Source organism: Limulus polyphemus, unplaced genomic scaffold, assembly GCF_000517525.1.
Source record: "Limulus polyphemus unplaced genomic scaffold, Limulus_polyphemus-2.1.2 Scaffold4853, whole genome shotgun sequence".
Lineage (NCBI taxonomy): Eukaryota > Metazoa > Arthropoda > Merostomata > Xiphosura > Limulidae > Limulus > Limulus polyphemus.
In genome coordinates, this window is record NW_013670463.1 from 30669 (window position 1) to 46638 (window position 15970).

Below are 15970 nucleotides of genomic sequence, written 5' to 3' on the forward strand. Positions count from 1 at the left end.
GTGTTTTAAGTGAGAAATGTTTAATTTCCACTTATAGTCCAAAGAGCGATCCTTTAAATTATGTCTTGTCATTTACGGATACTGATTTCATTCTTCACTTGTCAACAGTCTAAGGGTACCACAGGGCATAAAGGCTCTTTTTCATTCATAATATGAGTGGCTGATATTATCCTGTGCTGTGATAGTAGACTTAAGCTATTTATTTTCTATTGTTATTCCCATATATTTCTAACAAGTTGGATTTTAAGTATTTCTCTTTAGAAAAATGGATGGTTTAACAGCAAAGAACTACAGATCTAATTTCTAGGAGGACGAAGAATTGCTAATTTACAAATTGTTAACTTACAAAGGACTTCTATTTACTAAATGTTTAGCGAATGTGTGGAACCTCCAATTGTTCCATTTTGTTTCATTAAGTTTTTTATTTCCTTTGATACATACTTTTACATGATTGATGATTAAGCTTCAAATTGTGGCCATTTATTTCAAAACCATTTCTGAATTTTTGTTGGTTAGCACTTTGTACAACTGATGGAATTTCCATTACAATACAGTACATTTACAGACAAGCTGAAAGTGATGCATTTGTGCCTGTTACATATTTAGCTATTTCAATTCAGTTAATTCATCTTTTCTACTTTATTTCTGTCTATATTCATATATCTATGTATATGAATATACAAGTAAAGAAAAAAACTTTTCAAAAAAGCATGTATATGCAGGAATGGCTAATACCAATCCTTCAAAAACAATGGAAAAAATATAGTAGGGATGGCATTTGTATCATTCCTACATAATAGCACAGGCAAGAATTAACATATAGCAATATATATAACTGTTCAATCACGGTTTAGTTCAATTTATCCTATTTTTGTCCGTTAACATTCTGCTACATTGTGTGCCTATGTTAGTATGTAGGAATGATGTAAATGCCATCCCTACTATCTTGTTTGTATTGTTTGTGAAGGATTGATATTAGCCATCCCTACATTTACTTCCTTTTGTGAAAAGTTTTTTTCGTTACTTGTTTGCTTGTTTTTTTAATACAGTGTTTCAATAGACATAGGAAGGTTGTATTTATAACCAAGTTCTAAATACAATGAGGCTCCAACTGTAATGTTTATTGTTTATCTATTATTGGTTAGTAATTCCTGTTTCACCTTCTACTTAAGCTTTTTAAAGGAACACCAAAGTTCTGTAAAAAAGCTAACTTCAAGGGTAATGATAACATCGTTTATACACTAGAATTATGATTTTTGTTAAATTACTACTAGTTAATAATGCTTATAAAAGTGGATACTCCATTTGAAACTATGTCACTTCAGTAAAATTGGTTGACATCATTGTTTTGGTTTTTGAGTCTCATGTAATAAAAAAGAAGCAGCAGAAAAACAAGAAATTCAAACTTTTTCCTATGATATCTACAGAAATTCCCAGAACTTGTGCCTCAATCATTGTATAGATATTGTTATTAAAGGAAATACTGTATAGTATTGTAAAGTTCTGATGATGTATTAAGGAAGTATTTAAAATACCATTTTGATGAACAATCCAAGCCATCTTTACATAGGCAGTGCTACCAGCTGCCTGATAGTGTAAACATAAGCATTATTTAAAGAGTTAGGTTAATATTTACATCAAAAGGAAGGACTGCTTTAAAAACAGCAAGACCAAACCTGTGATGTAACAGAACATTTTTTATAATACAAAATAACTCCAACAAAAATACTGTGCTGCATAACCAAAATATAATAACCAGAGCACCTGGCTATAATGTGGGATATAATATGTGTCCTGGTTTTGGAGGTGACAGCAGAAGTAGGACCTGCATATTGGTCAGAATTCACCGTCTATCAGCCACGGTTACATTATTTTGGTTCCGCAGCATTGTTTTTATATTGGGGCTTGATTTGTATTATAAATACGTTCGATTTATGAATGTTTTAATAAAAATTTATAAATCATTCATTCAAACACATCTAATCACATTCCTTTCAAATCAGTGTTAAACAATTATTTAATTTATGGCAGAAGAGGTGAGGAAAGGAGTAGGTATACATGTGACATAAGTTAAAAAGTGCTTCCAACAGTTTTTTTGTAATAAACATTGAAAATTAATTTGTACGTGATGTTCAATGAAATAGAGGTATTTCAGAAATACTGACCTCTCTGTAGCACGAAGAGCTATTACTTCACACACAACTACTGTGGAATTTCCTGCACATGTGTCACAGACCTTGAACAAATTCTCACCACCATATGTGTCTATGTGTTTGTACCAGCCTATGATATAATTGTCACAATGCTGTAGCCCTCCACTGATAGGAGGACAACATCACCTTCAAGTATAGTACTCCTCGTGAGCACTAGGACATGATCTTAGGCTCATTCTTTTTTTTCCTTGGCATTAACTGTGTTCAGATATGTTTTTGTTTTTTTCTGTGCTTTTTGAATTTGTAGTTGCTTTGATTTACTGCTTTTAATTATTTAGTGCTACATTACTTTTGTCCTCGTTGCTCTTTTGTTCCATCGATCTGATTGCAACTTCATTTACTTTAGTCACCATATTTCTTTTTTCTGCTATTTCAAACATTAATTGGAAAGAAAAAGAAAGAGTTGTGAGGCCTAGTCATTTCTCTTCAGACATTTTCTCCAAATATCTACAGTTGGAACCAGAGACATCTCTTCATGGAATTGGCATTCAGTAGTTCTTTTTTTAGTTCACTTAGGAAAACAAACATCTTGCATATGACAGGTTGCAGATTTCTATCATGGTGAGGTACAATGATTATAGTGGACATATTAAGTTACCACATTCTGAAAGGGCTCTGGTGAACCATGTTATGACAACATGTTCGCAGCTGATGTTTTTCAAACATAATGTTCTCGCTATTGTACATCAAGTAGTTGATTACCTCCTGCCTAGTTTTTCTCCAGTTCAAGTCCCTCATCATTCTGTTTCATTGCTTTCTGTGGAACCTACTTTCTGTACTTCACCTTTTCTTTCTTCTTTTCCTCTCACCTATCCTAATTCCCTCTGATATTCTGCATCTTTGATATCTTCCTTGGAGTTTTCTTGATTCTTGTATGTGGTGAGCTCAACCATCTCTATTGCATCTTCATGCCATAAAGATCTTGGTTTTGAAGGCTCTTCACTATCCTTCTTTCCTGACCATGAGGTTTTCTCATTTTTAGAGTTTTTGGTTTCTCTCTACACATGCATCCCCTTCAGTGGGCTGTGGAGGATATGTAGCAAATGTTCTGCAATCCCTTTTCCACCCTTGTGTCTTTCCATTCATCTTTCCCTCCCTTTCTGTTATGGTTACTTGATTGCACCAACATAACCTGGGGTATTTCACCCACCTCCACCACCCAACTTTCATTTTTATACCAATGCCTTCCTTTCTGGTTTTGAGAGAGGCAGTTCTCAAAACTTTCACTCTCTATAGGGTCTTTTTTTTGACATTCTGGAGATGTCTGCAGCTTTTAGGGCTTGCCAATATCTAAAGTTGCAATTTTTGGGTCATCTCATGATGATGATCCATTTAGACACTTCTGTGGTCATTTCTTACATCACCCATGAAGGAGGCACTCACTTTCAGGACCTCTGCTTTACCTTTTTTGATATCCTTGTCTGTTTCAATCATTGCCAGTTACTGAGCATTGTTATCCACATCTTTTGCCCCTTGCCTGGCACTTGCACACCTTGCCTCTTCCTGTCCTCTGTATCATAAATACCTGTTAATTTGTTCCCTGTCCTCTCCTTTCTTCCAAACTCTTGGACTGCCGTGGAGGATGATCAGTTGTTTTTCTCCATCTCTCTTCCTTCCATTTCCTCATTATGTGACTGTTCCAATTCCAAGCATCTTTTATGTCTAATTATAGCTCTCTGTCACTATCCCACTCAGATTACCCCTTTTGTGGACACTGCCATCGTGTTGGTCTTATCCCCTTCCAATTTAGCCAATTGGGTTTGTCAGGTCATCTGTATGACAAATTCCTTTTTAGGTGAGTTCGACTGATAACTTTTTAACATCACCTCTCTCCAGATTTGACATATCATAGCCTCTCTTCACTTCTGGCCTTTAGAGAAGATCTTACAGACTGGTATATGGACTACACCTAACACAGTTGTTTCCCATTATTTAAATAATTGAGTGGTTTCATGTGCCTCTGGTTATTTCCTCCTTTTAGTTGCTATTCTCCAGTCTACCCAGAGGCTCTAGTGTGGTGAGTTTTGCCTGTTGAGTTTAATTTCTGACTTCATTGCTGTTCTTATGTTGTCTCTATGTCATTCACAAGTTTCATGGCACCTTCATGTGTATACCATTATTTTTTGTGCACATTCCAACACATCAAATAAATGGAGGAAGCAAAATATACCAGACTGAACATAACATAACTAACCACTACATTCCATCAGATCCCACCAAGTGGCTGGCATTGTCTCACAGGGAGTACATGAAATCCACATAAAGTGGGAGAGTATAGAATGTGTTAAACCTATCTGCCCTTCTTAGTGCCCACTGTTGAGATAGGGTTTTCTGCAAGACTTCCTCTGTGGTATATCTTTAAAAATGATGTGGCCATTTCCATACATTTTACAAAAAAACAGACAGCACCAGATGTAGTCCTGCCCTTACACTTAGCTTGCCCTTCCTTTTTTCCAAGTGATTATGCCTGATGACATTGATCTCCTTGCATACTCTCCAATAATTTCCCCTATGTTTATTCCATCCACATTTTTTAGTGAGCACGAGAAAACCCTTACTTCCCAGTTCCAAGCTCAGAGACGAGTTGGGCCTACCCCTTGTTTGAGATCTTGGGTTACTCTGAAGTGTAGTTCAGGATACCCCATTACAGTACCTCCCAAGCAGTTTCCAGCAGATATGTCCAGCCACGTTGGACTTTGATTTGCCTTGGAATGCAGGTTAGGGCTCCTGGTCTCTCCACCTGTCATTATATTATCTATCTCATGTACGTATTTGTCCAAGATGGAATGTCCTAAAGCCCTATCTCTACATTCTACATTCAAATGTTCCACCCACCTAGGAAACACTTTATCACCGGCACTGGATTTTCCTTTTGCTCAATGATTTTGGTACAAATAATAATTACAAATATTTCATGAACAGTATTCCTTATTTGAGAAGGATGCAGTCTCCTATTGGGTGCTGCACCACTAGGTGACCCTCAGTCTTATGGAAGTCACATCCCATGGGCTTTTCTTTTCTGTTGCTTTTTCAGAAAGAAGTTAATCTTTGTACTTGTAAAGCATCAGCCCTTCCACCCTCTTCAATGTTGGATTTTAGCTCTTAGTAGTGCACAGAGGTAAGTTAACGTTTTTGAAGTTAACATGTTCCTTACCCATTTCAGCTTCTTCAGTAATAAGTAATGATGCAGGGAGAATGTCAGTGTTTCCAATAGATACTTACCTCTCTGCACCACTTTTCCTCACCACTTTCAATGCATATGATCATGTGCTAGTGATTGGAGTTAAGTATCTATTCAGAAATACATATTCAGTTTAGGAAAATGTTAACTTTAAAAACTCCATAAATATTGAGGAGAATGCTTGAGAGAATTAAACTTTTCTAGATCACAGCTTAGAAATTACAAAAATAGATTAATTGATGTAGAACAGTAAGATAAAGGATGACATAGTGCTTGTGTAAGAATTACAAGGGTAGGTTAGCCCCTGTACCTTAGGGAGGTAAACGTAAAGTTGGAGTAGCAGATTTAACATAGTGACAAGCAGTTCCTACTTATATGATTTTTCATGATTTTTTAAAAAAGATTGAAGCTAGAGATGGCATGTTATTGGTGAGCCTAGTTTTGGTTGTACCAATGGTAAATAGTATTGTTCAGATGACAATATTTATTAACAAAAAAGACTGATACCTGAGAGAGAGAAAATATCTTCTTGTTTTTTATGTCATATAACTAGAGATTTTTCAGGAAACATGCATTTGTTTTTTGTAATTCTGCAAAATATTTTTAGCAAAATAGTTGCCCAAAGGCAGACTATAGATTAATTGTTAATCGTTTTCACTGATCACAGACACTGCAACCCAGACAGACAGTGATGAAGAAGAAGGTGAACACGAAATAAACGAAAGCATAAATCTACAAAAAAAAGAAGGTAACTCTAGAAGTTCTGAAGAAAACAGACACGTTCAGCTGGCCAAAGAAATACAAGCCTATGAAAAAACTTTACAAGTTGCATATCAAAATAAAGAAGAAAGATTTAAGGAATATTGTGACTATAAGAGAAAAACTGATGTGGCTGATATAAAGCCCAGTTTACAAATTTCATCAGACTTTGCAGATAATAAAGGAAGAAAAAACTTAAGACCTAGAAAAGATTTTGTATCTGATGGTGAGCTACAGACTTCTTCTGTTGTGGCTGAAGAACAAGACAAAAAGATGTCACAGGCAGAGGATTATGATGTATTTAATAAAAAAACACAAAAATCATTAGTTGTCACTGAAAAAAAAAAAGACAGAAAGAGTTTACAGCACAGAAAAGGCTTCGGATCCAATGCTGAGCTACGAACTTCATCTGTTGTTCTTAAAGAAAAGGACAAAAAGATGTTACAGACAGATAATGATGTCGTTGTGTTTAATGAAAATCCAGCTGTAAAACAGGGATTAGTCTTTAGTAAGAACAATTATAATTTGAATTCACAGCTAATAGAGGATTCCCAAAATTCACAAGCTCCAGTTAGAGTGGAAGACTTGACAGATTTGGTCATCAACGAAGGTGTGAGTCATCTTCAAAATACCGATCCTGATTTTCATGTTGAAGCGGAGGAAAATGAACAGAATTTTCAACTGTACACAGCTGGGAAAAACAACGATGTAGAAAACAAATATTTAGAAAAACCACATGTAAAAGAAAACATCAAGGAAGTAGTTAAATCATCTGTTAACATTGGTAAGTATAATGGTGACAATATTAATGGAGACTTTGCAGAACTGATTCATTGTGAACATTGAAGTGTTTGGTGTAATTTCATGTATAGATTGCTATATGGGTTTACTATTTTAGACTTTTGTTTTCAGTGGTGGTTTGTCTGTTGCAGTTATTATAATATTAAAGTATGTTATTTCTTGTCAGTAGTGATGTGTGGTGTTGTTGTTAAGTTCAGTAGTATTGTAATCGTTTTTCAATACTACCACACAATCCAAGTTTGGGTACTCCTTCTGAAAGTATGGTTTTGCTTTCTTCTAACATTCTCCTCCTTTGTTGATTTTGTTTCTTCAATATCTTTTTTCTATCGAGGTTTTTCCTGAGACAGTTTTTCATAATTTCTTTTTTGTGTGTGTGCGAAAAATGCTCTTCTTACTATGATTTTCTTTGGGTTATATATTTTTTTATTTACAGGAGCTTAGGCTAGCCAATTCTTTTATTAAACTCCATTCTTCTAGTTTGAGGTAAGGGTAAAGTGTTTTGTACAACATTCTTTTCTATGCATCATTACTTCCTCTGTAGCCCCAGTGGCATGTCTGCAGACTTACAACACTAGAAACACGGGTTTCGATACCCGTGGTGGACAGAGCACAGACAGCGCATTGTGTAGCTTTGTGCCTAACTACAAACAAATGAAACTTCCTATGTAGCCCCCTAGTGGCATGTCTGCAGACTCGCAACACTAGAAACACGGGTTTCGATACCCGTGGTGGGCAGAGCACAGATAGCCTATTGTGTAGCCTTGTTTAGGTGTATTACTTGTCCTCTTTCAGATTCTTCCCTTTCACAATATGGTTCTCATCAGGAACTTTCTGCACATAGACACTTTTTCTTAGAGTTTTTTTTTTTTCATATGCTTTCAGTTGCTCTTCTTCACTCTTTTATATCCTCTTCCAGAAAATATATTAAAAAATATAATATCTGAGACCAGACTCCTCCTAGTATTTTGTACAGGAGTAAGCAGTGAGCTTGTGCCAATTTATTCTTCAGGGTTTTCTTCTAACATGTAAAATTATGAGATTGGAATCGTGTCGTAGATCTCAAAACTGAAATACTTATCATATAGTTTATCTGCTTAGCCATGAAGACTAACATTTTCATTTCTTCCCTTCATACTCTGATGGCTTTGGAGTATTGTTATTATTTTGTTTTGTACACAGTAGTATTAAGTATTTCCACCTATGTTTTCAGATCTTTCTCATTTCTTTGTTTTATATTTCTATATAAATAATTTAATAACCCAAGAAGAGTCTGCTGATGGTTTCAGTAAAGTAATTTAATTATTGTCAGTAGTAGTGTGTAGTTAATGCTGGTGATCAGTTCTGTACAGGAGTATAATTATTGTCAGTAGTAGTGTGTATTAATTCTACTAATCAGTTCTGTACAGGAATATAATTATTGTCAGTAGTGGTGTGTAATTAATTCTACTAATCAATTCTATAAAGGAATATAATTATTGTCAGTAGTGGTGTGTAATTAATTCTACTAATCAATTCTGTCCAGGAATATAATTATTGTCAGTAGTGGTGTGTAGTTAATTCTTCTAATCAGTTCTGTACAGGAGCATAATTATTGTCAGTAGTAGTGTGTAGTTAATGCTGGTGATCAGTTCTGTACAGGAATATAATTATTCTCAGTAGTGGTGTGTAGTTAATTCTACTAATTCAGTTCTGTACAGGAATATAATTATTCTCAGTAGTGGTGTGTAGTTAATTCTACTAATTCAGTTCTGTACAGGAATATAATTATTGTCAGTAGTGGTATGTAGTTAATGCTGCTGATTGGTTCATTGTGCATTTTTTGTGAACAGTACAATTTTAATGGTTTTGTATTAGTAGGATTTGTAAAGAATGGTATTTGTTAGGGAACTTATATCATTGTAATTATACTTTTTTGTTTGTCAAAATTAATTACCTAAATTATATAATAGTGTTTTCATGTGTAATCAACATTAGTTTAATCTCTTAACAAATTGACTAAATAGAGAGGGATATATTATTATTGCTTACCAGTAATGTGTGTAGTTTTGATTTTTAAAGTTATGATTGTTAATACCTGTACTAATGTGAACCATAGTAACATATCTAATTAGATATATTGAAAACTTTTTAAAATATTATTTTTTTAGACAAACATCAGAAACTAATTTAAGAAAAACTTTATAATCCACTGTATGTTGTTCTACAAAGTTTATGATTAAATGTTTGTTAAAAATGTTTGTGGTATAATAGTAGTAAATAAGGGATTAAAGACAGGGCTTTGAGGGATTACAGACAGCGCTTTAAAGGATTACAAACAGTAATTGAAGGGATTACAGACTATTTGAAAATATTACAGACCATGCTTTTATTTCTGCTGAATTTTAGGATATTCCAATTCTGTTGAAAATAATTAATTAACATTAATGTTTTTTAAGTCTATTTGTTAGTAACTAAAATTTTATTTGTATTTTTAAATTCTCTGTCAGAAGCCTTAAATGAGCCATCCGTTTCATTCATCCGAAGGTAAGTTCTCATTTATAAAAATGAATGTATTTAAATTCTTAAAAGTTTGTGCCTTATGTTGAGGCTAAGAAAAGGATGAAATCAAAATCACAATTATATAATTAATTTTTCTTTAGTATAATTCAGTAAGTTTTGTCTTTAAAATTTAAAAGAAAGGTTTGGATAAGTTTTTTTTATATAATGGAAATAAATTTTGCATAATCCAACAACTTATAAAATGTAACTTGTTCTAATAGCAGCTCACAATAGCCTAATAATTTTGATTTTCTGTAGAATTTGAGCTGCTAAACTTTTCTTTTCATCCTTAGTTCTAAAGGAACATATCTTCGGTGATTTTCCAAGCCCGTTCCCTTGGCTGTGGTTTCGCTAGATAGTAGATAGGGACAGTGGGAATCTTTTAAATGTTAAATATTTATAATTAAGAGTTTTTTAAAAACAATTCTGTAGAATTTGAGCTGCCAAACCTTTCTTTTCATCCTTAGTTCTAAAAATATGACTAAAACATTGACTATAAAAATTACTTATTGAATGACAGTTGCACGAGGGAAATCATCTTTGAATGAATTTTTGTATGGTCAAGAATAAAAATACAAGTATTATACATTTATTATGGTTGAATATTATTAAATTTTGCATAAACAAGTCCATTAATTGCATATTTCAGGAAATTACCAACTATTTGTATGTTATCAGATGTAGTCAGTAACTACATCAGAATTGGATTCTGATTGAATAATGACTGAAAAATTAACTGTAGGACTTTTATAAATGTGTTTAACATGAAACTAGTCACATGTATAGATACAGATGATATCACTGAAACTTGTTCAACATTTAGAGGAGCTTTAACAGGATGGGGAGCTGTAGATTAGTTAGTACATTATTAATTAAATGTTAAATATTTATAATCAAGAGGTGTTTAAAAACAGCCTGTTTTATCACACATTACAAAACAGGATGGTCTTTTTAATTAAGCTTTTCCTACATTTTATTGACTTCTCTGGAAAATAGATAGGATGATGTTGGTCTGGTGGAATTGGTGCATTTTTTTTTTTATTGGGGGTGGGTGTACTTATGAAGTCTTTTTTTATAACCTCACATAGTGGCTGACTTGAAAGTGGTACAAAATGTCCTAATAAGTTTGAATACCTTGAAAAACTGTTGTATGGAGACATTTAGTTTATAAATATTGTATATGTTATATAGGACCAAATGGTATGGTATTTTTTTGACCACTTGTCTTATGTTCAGACAGTATTCTTCATTTATTTTATGTACCTTCATATTTATATATTCAATTGCTGTAGTATTCTAACAGGTTGTTAACAATCTAGAGACTCTATGAAGTAAGATCTAAAACTCCTGTATAATTTCCTTGTTACTTATAGAGCTCAGTGATAAGTGGTACTTGCAAATCAATTAATCAACAGGTTCATTAATCGATTACATTCAGCTAATCAATTAGTACAGTTTCTTCAAACCAGAATACTGTTATCCAAGTACAAGAAAAAAGTATCCCAAGAGCTGGAGATGGGTGCTGCCAGGCCAGTTGTTTCCTTCTAGTCAGCAATTCAAAATTAGTTACAGTGGCAGATAGCTTTAGAAGCTTTCCCATTAAAGACAGGGTGAGCAAATTTGATGGCAATAGGAATCAAACTCTAAAAAATAAAGGCCTTTGAATCATGAGGCACCCTTCCATCCCGAATCACCAGGACTTGCTGGCACACTGATACCAGTATTGGTTAGAGTACAGATAGCCCATTACGAGTTTTATGCGTAACAACAAACAAACATAATAGTAATATTTCATTTACTTGGATAGTTGGAATAACTGAAAACCCTAATTTCTACCGGTTGATTATTTTTGTTATGATTGATTTCATCATAATATTGATTAATCAATTGTTGGAATAATCAAAAACTAATAATTGGAAATCTAATTTTGATTAGATAAATAATTGATTAATCTATTAAATCATCCAGATCTAGTTATTAAGTAATCAGTTTAATATGTGTAAATTAATTCCTGTGCATTTGTTTTAACTTAAAAACTGTACTAATTCTGAACATTAGATATTTGTGTAAAGTTCCTGGTTTAATAATCAAAAATGTTTTATTGTTTATAAACAATATTAATATGATAATGTTCAGTAGCATAGATAAACCAGAAGTGGAGGTACAGCAGAAGAACAAAGCCTCAAGCCTACCGGAACAGTTTGCAATGATGCAGCAACAGTTGGAAGCTATTGAAGAAATGTCAGAAAATGTTGAAAAGGGATTCCGGAACACCAAACAGGTAGTTCAATTTTTATGAATTAGTGATTGTTTACAATAGTGACATTATTGCATATGTTGCTAGAACTTTCTGAGTTTCTCATTGGCTTGATTTATAATTATTATTTGATCAGAATATCTAGTATCGCATGGAATATTCTAGACTTCTATCAGGGTATGAATATGTGTCAAAAATCATTATTTAGTTCTAGACTGCATGATCATGAGTTTAGTGACAAAGAGTGTTTAGTGGTGATTTTTAAAGTGAAATTATCACAGACTGTGTTGTAATAACAGAGTAGAGAATAATAATTTGTCTTCTCAATTGTATTCTAAAGTAACTGAACCAGCCTGTGTGGACTTTGAAGAAAAAGAGACAATTATTTCTACCTCTGGATACAACTGAAATAACCAACAGTGTAATGAATATTTGTATATATGTCTGATTTGTTTTAATATATTATTTTAAAACAAGCAGACTGTGTTGCTGTTTGTTTATAGTTGAAATTTATTGCCAACTAGTCACAGACACCTACTGTAAAGAATTCAGCCTTACAAAACCTGACAACTAACATAGTAATTATGTTAAGCAGTCTCATCGGGACTGTATAACTCTATGCAGGCCTGGCTTTATCAAGTTGGTGAGGATGGAAACTTTGTAGAGTTGCAAAAATCAAGAAAGGTTTTATGTTAAAATTACTTTAAATAGAAACAGTGTTTTATGCTCATTTTATGTTCTTTGTTATGTCTTACTGGCCTGGAAACTGTTTTTGTAAACAGACAAAATGCAAGGTAATCAACTTACATATAAAATAAGCTTTTACTAAATTCAAGAAGGTAGGCCTTAAAAAAGTTCTTTGTGCTTTTGCAACCAAAAAACAAAGGGAGGAAAATCAAGTTTTTCTAAATCTAAACAATTTGAAGCAAGATGTAGAGATAGTAAAAGTTTACTAGACATTGCAACATTTTGTTCATGTGATGTTTAATTATATATATTTGTGTATTTTGAAACTATCTGGCACATTTTTTAGTATATCTCTTAAAAATACCTTAATACCTGGTAAGAACATGTAGTTGCTAGCAATAATTGACAACAAACTTTTAATCAGTGCCAATATTATGATTTTAAATGACCTAGAGTTAATATGATTAGTAGATGACTATCTTTTTGTGGAAAGGCTTGAGCTAAAATCTAGAATAATTTAACCCACGTTCTTCATGTAAGTGAACATTTTGTCGTAGAATAATTTAACCCACGTTCTTCATGTAAGTGAACATTTTGTTCTAGAATAATGTAACCCACATTCTTCATGTAAGTGAACATCTTGCATCTCGTTTACTGAACATCATGGCTTGCAACTTCAAAGATCCTTACTGAAGTATATTTAAATCTTATTAAATGCTATTTAATTATATCCGTTAATTATAAACCAGTAATGTACTTGTAGCATAACTTAGGAAATACACTTGTATCACAAAAAAAAGAAAACATCTAGTGATTGATTTGTTTACTTTTGTTATCATATAAATGTATTGAATTAGATTATACACTCCTATCTAATGTGTCATATACATCAAATTTATAGTTTCTAAAAACAGTTGAACACTTAAGCAGTGCATACTATGTTGATGAAGAAATTACCAGTGGATATGATCTTATGGACAATGAACCTACTGGCACGTGCTCTGATCATGAAGTTGCCACAGAAATTCCAAGGTAAATAGAAAGTATAAACTTGGAATATACAGATATTTATGTAAATAATGTTTATTTCATATTGTTTAACTGATATTCTCTCTTACAATATGTAACATGATAACTCTACTTTCTGAATGTTAAAATGTTGAGAAGCATGCACACTGTATAAGATGTATTGCTAATAAACTATTAAATTGATCGTAAAACATCGTTAAAATAACATGACTGGAATGTTGTTACTTAGTGGTATCATAACCTCCAGAGTAGGATTTCAGTAAACAGTACTTAGTTTCTGTGCTGATGTTCATTATTGTATAAAATGCAGGTATGTGCTGGACTGTGAACCAAAAGGTTCGTGGTTAATGGCCTGCTGCCATAAAAGTATTCTGCGTGTGTTTAGGGCCATGGGTGAGCTTTAAGACCAAGAGTCAAGTCCCTCTGTTTGGTCAGACAAGTAATCCAAGAGTTGGTGATGGATGCTGTTGGCTAGCTGCCTTCCATCTAGTTTATCAGTTGAAAATTAAGGACATTTTTGCACATGTAGGCCTTTGTGTAGTTTTGCATGAAACTTCTGCAATAAACGATCTAGGGTGAGAAACCATAGGAACTGAATCTCACAACCAATAAATGTCAAGACTAGCCTGTAAAGGTTAATTATCACTGGGATATGTACAATGAACGTTTGTCATTCCTATACTATAAGTTTGGAAATGATAAAAGAAAACATCTAAATTTCTTTCTATCTTACTTTCCTGAACCAATTTTACAACTATTTGGTAGAGAAAGATTATTCTAAAAGCATTTCTATAGATGTGCTAGGTTGGTTAAATGTCAAAAAAGAATTTAAGTATTAAAAATGAAACCTCAGAAAAGTAGCAAATAATTGGCAAAATAGTTGCCAGATTGGTTCAGAAAAGTAAGATAGAGAGAGATATTGATTTTTTCATTTCTAAACTTATAGTACAGGAAGTAACAAAAGTTCATTGTACATATCACAGTGATAATTAACCTATACAATACTAATGCTTCAGTTTATATGACACATTGGCAATTAACCTTTGTATCTGGTCAAAAACAGAAATTATTTATTGGCAAGGTGACTCAAGATGGTAATTTGGGGATAAGGTTTTGTTTATGCAAATTTTTTTTAAATCTGGGTATTATTCATGACATGAAGAAGCTCTTTAAATCTTGCATTTAAGTTACTTGAGATGACAATGCTAGACTTCGCTTGGAGAGAGATCCCTCTAGTGACTAAAGTTAATTCATAATTATTTACCAGTAGGGTTAGGAATTCATTTGTGAGGAGTATTTAGGTTATCCGTTAAATTAAACATAGCTTTTGAGGTTAAAAAGATAGAGAAGAATAGAACTAAAAAATGTAGAAGTTTTAAATATAATGTAATACAGGTTGTATAGAAAAATGTATTTTGAGCATTGATTATATTCTATTTGGACAGTAAGCTTGGTGGAGTATTTGATGTTTACTTTAAATAGCTGTTTTTCTAACATAACAATAATGATCTTATTTTTACTGTTTTTGAGCCCCATCAATAAAAAAAACAGTGCTTGTTGATCAAAGAAATTGTTAACATTACTCATTTAGAGACTGTAAGCAGCTGAAAGTATTAAATCAGAGTCATGTTCCATTTGTGAGATTAACTCACACATTTCATACTTAAATGATGTTGAGATAAAAAAATTCACTTGGTTCAAAATAAAATATATAGCTTTGGAAATATGAAAAGGTATACACTTTTTTAATATCTGAGAAAAGTTAAGAAAAATGAAAGTCTCGTAACATTTTTGTTTCTTCTCATTTTGATGTTTGTAAGGAAAGTCTCATGTAACTCCCACTTTTTTTAACTTTTCTCAAATATTTTAATAGTGTATACGTTCAGTATATTTATGTAAACTCTGAACCACCAAGTAGACTATTCAACTTACTTTGACGTTTATTCGAAGTACACATATTCTCTCTGTGCCATTACTTATCCCTCAAACACTGACATTATTCCTGCATCATTTACTTATCCCTGAAACACTGACATTATCCCTGCTTCATTACTTATCACTGAAACACTGATGTTATCCCTGCTTCATTGCTTATCCCTGAAACACTGACGTTATCACTGCTTCATTACTTATACCTGAAACACTGACATTATCACTGCTTCATTACTTATCCCTGAAACACTGACGTTATCACTGCTTCATTACTTATCCCTGAAACACTGATGTTATCCCTGCACCATTACTTATCCCTGAAACACTGACATTAATCCTGCTTCATTACTTATCCTTGAAACACTGACATTATTCCTGCATCATCATTTATCCCTGAAACACTTATGTTATCCCTGCATCATTACTTATCCCTGAAACACTGATGTTATCCCTGCATCATTACTTATCCCTGAAACACTGACGTTATCACTGCTTCATTACTTATCCCTGAAACAGTGATGTTATCCCCATGTCTTTACTTATCCCTGAAACAGTGAAGTTATCCCCATGTCT

General features: G+C 33.0%; 1 protein-coding gene across 1 annotated transcript in view; it reads left to right on the plus strand.

Annotated features, from left to right (window-relative positions):
• Window positions 1–15970, plus strand: part of LOC106471779 — a gene marked incomplete at its 5' end in the record, with an annotated part of 59283 nt that overhangs the window by 29010 nt on the left and 14303 nt on the right. Inside the window, 4 exons of the mRNA XM_022400394.1 lie at window positions 6062–6937; window positions 9441–9477; window positions 11632–11773; window positions 13338–13468. Coding sequence (XP_022256102.1) covers window positions 6062–6937; window positions 9441–9477; window positions 11632–11773; window positions 13338–13468 — 1186 coding nt within the window. The remainder of the gene's footprint in view (window positions 1–6061; window positions 6938–9440; window positions 9478–11631; window positions 11774–13337; window positions 13469–15970) is intronic.